This window comes from Miscanthus floridulus, chromosome 19 (genome assembly GCF_019320115.1).
Source record: "Miscanthus floridulus cultivar M001 chromosome 19, ASM1932011v1, whole genome shotgun sequence".
Classification (NCBI taxonomy): Eukaryota; Viridiplantae; Streptophyta; class Magnoliopsida; order Poales; family Poaceae; genus Miscanthus; species Miscanthus floridulus.
In genome coordinates this window covers 89,441,076-89,449,415 of record NC_089598.1, presented here as the reverse complement: position 1 = coordinate 89,449,415, position 8,340 = coordinate 89,441,076, and the positions used below count along the sequence as shown (strand labels likewise).

Genomic DNA, 8,340 nt, shown 5'->3' with positions numbered 1-8,340 from the left:
ACAGTGGCCCTATCAGGATCAGCAGACATGCACCTAGCGTGGTGCTATCCTTGGCACCGCCTGCCATGTCAGTGGGACCTACACAGAGGAAAAGGAAGACCCGATATCTTTGAAGGACCTCATTTGCCTCTGGTTTTTCTTCTTTCTCCCATCTATAATCCCTGCTCACCTTTGGCCTATAAAAAGAAAGGCAGGGCACCCCACTAAGGGGATCAAAAAAATGCATCACGCATCAGATCACACATAGCTGAGCAGCAACCAAGCTCTCAGCACTCATTTGACCTTTCCATCAGAGACTTGGGACATGTCCCTCTCTCACCCGTTTATAACCCCTATTATAAACTTTTTCAGTGCTAATAACACGAGCAACAACCATGAACTGGATATAGGGATATTCTGCCCGAACCAGTATAAACCTTGTGTCTTTTTAGCACACCATCCGGGACAGACGCGCAATAACACAAATTTACTCGTTGGTGTTTACTCGAAACACCGACAACGAGGAATTGAAGACATCACTCACTTCACTCCTCAAGAAGGGCCAATTAAGAGTTTGAGTACGATAATCTAATCTCTGGGAGCCTAACTTGTGACCTTAATCATTCTAATACAATTTGAGTTGTGTCTATCTTGTTCTTATTTGTGTTCTGATCGTGGGTAGGGATTAGTCTTTGTGGCAAGGTCAACAAGCTAGTGCACGGTTGATCGTCGTGCAACAGTTACATGGTTTAGGTCTTTGTAATTGAAAGCCAGATCATGTGTGCGTCAAATCTGAACCAAATTAAGAGTTACCTTCGTCTTATGGAAGTTTGGGTAGCCACATTCCCTTCAAAGTGGAAACTATGAGTTACATGTATACCGTTTTGTTCGTAAGAGATTGATGGTCTCTCGATGGTGTCATGGGTCCCCTAAAAAAGATGGTGTCATGGGCTGTATTTTTTCATTTTTCAAACTCATGGGCTATAAGGGACTGTTCTAATAAGTACCACCAAATGGGCCCTCAATTGTGTCATGGGCTGTACCTTTTTGTTTTTCAAACTCATGGGCCGTAGCCCATCATCTCTAGCCCAGAATCGCAAAACTATAAAGGAAAAAGTCAATATTATCTCCCTCAACATTTGCAAAAGTTTAATTTTTCTTCCTGAACTCTAAAACCAGGTAAACCACCTTTCAGAGCTTTTAAAATTGTTCGTTTTACCTCCCTGACCGGTTATAAGTGGTTTTCAAAGGTGGTTTTATCTTTATCTTTTTTATTTATTTCGGCTGAATCTTTGAAAAATCATAGTAAATCACAGGAAAATCATAAAATAGAAAATCTAATTTTGTTTGACTCTACATGAGTAGATCTACACAGTGAATATATAATATGGCATGCTTTAGTACAAAGTTTTTGCTGTAACTTTAATCTATGATTTTCTGTAATTAATTACATACCCATGCTAATAAATCTATAACTAAGTTATACATGATCTAATGGGTATGTAATTTTTTACTATAGTTCAAGCATACAATAATTACTCCACCATAAAAATTTTATCACAATTGGACCATAGAACTGCAGCTATGAATTAATTATTAAAAAGAATATATCTAAAGCTATAGTAAAAAATTATACTAAAGCATATCATATGTTCACTTTGTAGATCTACTCATGTGGAGTCCAACAAAATTAGATTTTCTATTTTATGATTTTCCTGTGATTTACTATGATTTTTCAAAGATTTAGCCGAAATATATAAAAAAGAAAAAGATAAAACCGTCTTTGAAAACCGCTTATAACCTGTCAGGGAGGTAAAACAAATGGTTTTAAAAGTTCAGGGAGATAGTTTACCTAAATTTAGAGTTTATAGAGGAAAAACAGACTTTCGCAAAAGCTAAGAGAGATAACTTTTTCTGACTATAAATCTTAAATCTCAGGAGCCCAACCATTTCGCCCAAAAGCCTGCATTTTGCTATTGGGCACAACCAGCCCTTTTGCATGCCACGGTCTAAGGCCAGTCTCAATAAGGTTTTCATAGAGTTTTATGGACATTAAATATATTGATATGACACTGTCTTGATAAAAAGAGAAGATAAAAGTTTCATAAAAGTAGAAAGAGTTTTATGAGAATGAAACTCTTCTACACTGTTTTCAAAATATGGATACGTCGAAAACTCGGAGATAAAACAGCCACTGAGACTAGCCTAAAGACCGATGAGACGGCGAAGCCCCAACACCAAACCCCGGCCCCAGCCGCCAGACCATCTCGACACGCGGCCGCCGCAGACGAGATGGCCGCCGGGGACGCAGGCCGCGCGCCGACGGCAGCGGCCGCGCAATCGCTGGTGGAGTCCTTCTGCGGCGTGACCTCCGCGACCCCCCAGGAGGCGGCCTTCTACCTCGAGAGCCACAACTGGGCCCTGGAATCCGCCGTCCGCTCCTACTACGACTCCGCGGACGGCGAAGCCGACGCCGGCGCGGCCGATCCAGTGCCCCCGCCACCAGCTGCACCTGCCGGAGGTGGGGAGGACACCGAAGATGAGGATTACGTGGTCGGCGGCGGCGGCGGCGACGAGGACGAGGATGATGAAGACTACGTCGATGGCGACGACGGAGACGATGAGGACGCCGCGCTTGCCGCTGAGGCCGTGGCGGAAGAGGAGAGGAGGCGGCCTGTGAAGAGGCAGAAGAGAAGCCACGACACGCGGGGTGGGAGCGGTAGCAGAAGCGGCAGCAGGGCCAGGGCGGGTGGTGCGAGTGCGCGGGGGAATGTGAGGACGCTCTCCGATCTCGGTGGTGGCAAGGGAACCGCGGGGTCCGACGAGAACTCTGAAGACGACGATGAATGGGCACCACCGCCCGAGTACATCACTGGCGGCGAGACGAGGTGATCTATAATCTCTAATCTCTAGGGTTGGGATAGTTGTCTCCTTCCCAACTAGATCGAGGTACTCATCTCTAGGGTTTTAGATTGTCTTGTTTAAGTTCAAAATGGGTTGCTGCTGGGATGATGCTATAATTAATTGTTCTTATGTTGAGATGCTGCTATAATTAAATGTGTTTGTGTTGGGATGATGCTGTAATTAAATGTGCTTGAAGTGGGGATGCCTTCGTGTTTCTGATTAATCCCCCATTTGCTGCATTTAAATCTGACTCATACTCTGCTCAATGGTGGTGTTTCGATCTCTAGTTCCTCTAGATTGCTTTATTTGTTCTTCGTCTCTTGTTCCTCTTGATTGCTTGATTTATTCTTCAACATTAATAACACTAGCCATTAGCCACAAATAAACAATGCAGACCATGTTGCAGCACTTTTGATAATGGTGCAATGACCTTCCATAGGCTAGGAGTTTATGTTTTAATGATAAGGTGCTAGACATTATGATTGGTGCTGTTCTGGAGGGCTATGTGTTCGTTTTGACTTACAATCATGAGAAAAGAGGTCCAAAACTTGGGTATCTAGCCTGTATCTAACAATATGTCCAATTTTAGAGTTGCTTAGGCTTGCTATGCAGCAATCAGAAGCCACTGGTTTACCCTAGCTAGAAAAACCTAAGAGTAAATTATTTGTGAAGGTAACATTCACAAAATTTGATGGGAATGCATAGCATGATCTCATTATTCTTAGCAGTAGACTTGAGTTCTGAAATCATTCAAGTGAGGGGTCAGAGGCTAGATTAGCACCCTGCTTCACCTGGAAGCAAAGGAGATCGGGGTTTGAACTGAACTCCAGCTGGCCGTCCCACAACTATATCAAGGGTGCGACCAGCTGAACTGGAGGCCAACTCAGTTGGCCTGAAATAGAATTTCTTGTCCTGATTGTTGACATCTAACCTCTGTTTAACATTGGGTGGATTATGATATCTTGTTTGGTACATCTGCTTTTTGGTATTTAAGACCTGTGTTCCTTTTAATCTAGGTTGCAAATGAAGATATTAATGTGTATTAGACTACCCAAGTTAACCCCAGTGAGGACCAACAATTGTATGATAGAACTTACCCTAATATAATTATCTGAACTTACTTTTGGACTTTCCAAATACTGCTTTTTACAGCAGCTTAAAAACCACTGTGGCACAGCACAGGGCAGCTACTGCAAAGATGTCCATAGCATGATATGTTCATGAAATCCTGGTAGTTTAGGTACTAAGTAGTTAAGAATGATAACATGCTTTGGATCTTTAAAATGCATGCCTTCATTGTTGTAAAAAAGTTACGTGATAGACGAGTGGCAGGGCACCACCTGCAGCCTGACAAGTGTTTAGGTGGGCTAGGGCTTGGCAGAAATTAGCTCATGCGAAGAGAATGCCATGTGGCGCATAAGTGGGGCTTTTAAATGACTTGTTAACGGATTAAAGCGATGGCCTGAGCCAAAACCCCTGGAAACTTTTAGTATGACAACTAGTTACTGATGAAAGCAGGTTGAATTGGTGAGCCCTGCTAAATGTTAAGCTTCTTGGTTGGCAATCTATTTTATGTGTTGCTGATCAGTTATCAGGTTCAGGGATAGTTGATATCTTTCTGGTTGTACTTGTTTAGATTTAACTCCTTAGTTTGGATCTTTTCTTCATTATCATATTAAAGCAAGAACAACATTTGAATTTTGAATGCTGATGGGTTCTTGGTTGCTCTGCAATCAGCCATTTTTTGGGGATCTATTTGAGTCGTGGAATTCAGCATTCTGCAATTAACCTATTAAAAATTGCATGTTGGGTGCTTGCCTCAGCTAAACAGGAGGAAGTTGGAATAGTCCTAGTTCTGTTGTAAGATAGTAACAACTTGTCAACCCCCTCAACAGTTACCCTTTTTTTTTGTTCAACTGTTTCCATATCATATCATGCCTTTTCTTAGAAAAATAAGTTATATTCTCATCAACAGCATTACAACACCATTGAAGTTGGCAGGATCTCGTCTTTGCTTGCCACTTCTTTCATCGTTAAACTAACCAGGATTCCAGTTCTGACTTGCCTCATTGATTTGTACACTGTACAAGTTTGGAAGCTGTAATGTAGAATCTTGTAGATGAAAGAGTGGAAGCAGTCTGATGGTGTTTGTTTTATCATGTACTGACTTTTTAGTCACAGTTCTTTTTTACTCTAATGTATATTGGCACGGGATCCATGCTTTTGATTCTTACACAAATTATATAGCAATGGTCAGTAATTCAATCATATGCTGTGCACCCTTGATATACCAGTAATCATCTATATTTTATGCTTTTTTTTTTTCTTTTGTCTTCAGTGGAATGGTTGTTAGAGATCGATCAAAACATAAAAACAACACGGATGAGGTATTCAAGCAAGCTAAAAGGAAGGGGGCTAAGCAAGGTCCGTTTGAGGCTCGCCGGCGATCTAGTTCGAGGAACTTTACTGGGACTGGCAGACTTCTGACAGGTGAAACTGTAGAGCGTGATGCACCGCAGCCACCAGAAGAAATTGTCCATAACATCTACTTCTGGAGGAATGGCTTCACAGTAAACGATGGCCCACTTAGAAGTTTCGATGATCCAGCAAATGCATCTTTTTTAAAGGTAAAGAACTCTGTTCTGTGGTATTGCGCCTATCACATTTCTGCTTTACTATGCCTAATTTTATGTGAGGCACCACCCATCTTTTCTTCAAACATATATATAGCGTGTTCACCCTTATTTTCAATCCAGAATGGTACTTCTAGTTAATGTTTTTGTCCTGTTGGCACATAGCCCAGTACAGTACGATGTGTGTCAGACTTTATATTGAATAATAGATTTCTGAGTAATTAATGAGTTAGAAGAATCAAGGGATCATATGGAACTGTATTTTCTTTTCACTTGGAACAAGTATTATTACTTCTCTGCTGGTTTTCATCATAATGGTTTGCAACTGTTTTGTTTTTAGACTGGTCTCCTAATTATTATATGAATGGGGCAGGAGCTGTTTGGTAGGTGAGAGGGAAATTTTTAATAACCAGTAGCCTCAAATTTCCCACAAGGGGGCAGATTGCTTCTGTTTGAGAAATCTGTTTCTCAGCGAAGTCTTATTCACGCCTGAATTGGCATCTGGTTAGGAAATGATAACTCAACCTAATTAAAAAATGGAAGTAACACTTTGACCTATATTTGTCAAGTTTTATGAACCAACCAATTCAGGCATAGGCCAAGGGATTAAGCAAATGCTTATTCTTATTGAGTTATATATACTTAAGCACTTACCTCATATCTGAAGGTTCCACCAGGTATTCAAAATGGAGTGGAAGAGAGTCATGGTATTTTTTCCCTAAATTGCTTAAGTCGTGTTGCAAACTCGGGGCCTCTTGGCTCTGCGCTAGAAATAAAAGGCTTAAGCTATAGATGAAAGGTGGATAATGTATGTTTCAACATTAATAAGATATTTTTGGTACATTGTCGTTTACTGCCTTTTATCGTGTCTTCTTGATACTTGTTGTCTCCTTCGGTTGTTATTCTTTCTTGTTTAGTTTGTGGCATTGCATGTTAGTTTCTTTATTCCCTCGTATTCTTTTTACTAGAGCATTAAGGATTCTGTCTGCCCAACTGAGCTTGAGCCGGCTGATGGGAAATCTAAGGTGAATGTGAATCTTGTCCGGAAGGAAGAAGAATTTACTGTGAGTATCATCAGCCTGAAATGTTAGATTGCTTCAATCAGTTGTTCAAGTATCTAACCTTAACGGTATCTATCTCTGCCTTGGTAACAGGAGCCAGTCAAGCGTGCTGCTCCATTTGAAGGGGAACGAAGAACCCTCATGGAACCTTCTGATAATAATACTTCCAATGCTGCTGCTTCCAGTAGTGTAACTGCTCCTCGGACAATCACAGTGGACGATTCTTTGCCGTCAACCTCCCTCCAAATCAGGTTCGCAGACGGCAGTCGCTTGGTTGCCCGTTTCAACACAAGCCACACAATTAGCGACGTGCGGGCATTTATCGACGCGACAAGGCCAGAAGCCAGCGATTACACGCTGCAGGCCGGGTTCCCCCCAAAGCCGCTTGAGGACGCGACCAAGACCATCGAGGAAGCCGGCGTGGCCAACTCGGTGATCATTCAGTCGGTCTAACTCAGGGGAACAGGTGCCGACCCTATTCCATCAAACACGCTAGGCATCTGAAGCTATCACCGTCCTTTGCTTTGCTGTTCCTTCATTTTTGTTTCTCATCAAACCTGGCTTTTAACCTTCTATATGGCTTGGTCATCCAGTAGCTACTTCTGGTATTGGGAGTGTAAAACAGTGAGATCTGGGTGTCCCACATCGTTATATTCATCTAAAGCATATAGTACAGCACGTATTACTTGGCCTGCTTGTCTCCTCCAGTGTTTGGTGGGTTAAGTGCCCTCTTGTTCTTATCTCACCCCCTGGTTGGTAGAATGTCGGCACTTGTGGATAACGTCGGCTGGACTTAAAACACTGTTCATGCTGGTTTTTACTGTTTTTGCTTTTTTTTTTAGAAAAACACTGTTCCGACTATAAAAAAAAAAGGCAGGCCAGCCAGCCGAACACGCCGGAGATGGCCAATTCATTCCCTATTGCGGTTACTGATGTCCGGACGATTGCTATCTGCAAGGTGAGTTCTTTGTCCAGCTTTCATATGTGAATAAGGGGTGTTTGGTTGTCCCTCCTAAATTTTAGTCGTTGTCCTATCGAATGTTTGGACACATGCATGGAGTATTAAATATAGACTAATTACGAAACTAATTACATAGTTTGCGACTAATTTACAAGACGAATTTTTTTAGCTAATTAGTCTATGATTTGACAATGCTTGCTACAGTAAACATACGCTAATAATGGATTAATTATGCTTAAAAAATCATCTCTTGGAGTACTGACGGATTATGTAATTTGTTTTTTTATTAGTATCTAAACACCCTTATGCAATGTCTTTCCGACACATCTCCTAAATTTTAGTAGCCGGATCAAACACCCCCTTACCCCATTATATGTCGTTGGCATTCCTTCTTGGTGCTGCTGCATAATGGGGTCTGGTCGATCGCAAGTCTTTTCCAACGTTAAATAACTGCACATTCATGTGCTACATTTGGTTGACCATAATTTGCGCTCCCATTCTAGTTGCGCGTTGCTATCTGGTGACCTGAGAGGTGAAAACCCCAGCGCCCATTCCGGCATTCCCTCCCGTCGATCCTTCCGTTTTCGTGCATTTCCTTTCCTTTCGTAGTCCAGCAGTTGCGACGTGGCTTTTCAAGCAGCAACGGTAGTGTACGTCTCAGAGCGATCATCGCCCGTCAAGTAGGTGAGCGGTGAGCCTCGTCCGCTCCGCTGCCCCTCAGGCCCCGCTGCAAAGAACCCAATGATTCGCGCGTCGTCGTCCCACATCACTGTAGACTAGAGTGTGTTTCAAGAGAGAGAGA

General features: G+C 42.3%; 1 protein-coding gene across 1 annotated transcript; it reads left to right on the top strand.

The window, feature by feature from the left end:
* The first annotated feature begins 2,206 nt into the window (after positions 1-2,206).
* On the top strand, positions 2,207-7,264 carry LOC136527639 (plant UBX domain-containing protein 4-like). The gene is made up of 4 exons (XM_066520430.1): positions 2,207-2,867; positions 5,222-5,510; positions 6,485-6,580; positions 6,671-7,264. The coding sequence occupies exons 1-4, from the start codon at positions 2,272-2,274 to the stop codon at positions 7,028-7,030; spliced, it is 1,341 nt and encodes a 446-aa protein (XP_066376527.1). The 5' UTR covers positions 2,207-2,271; the 3' UTR covers positions 7,031-7,264.
* Positions 7,265-8,340: the final 1,076 nt, after the last annotated feature.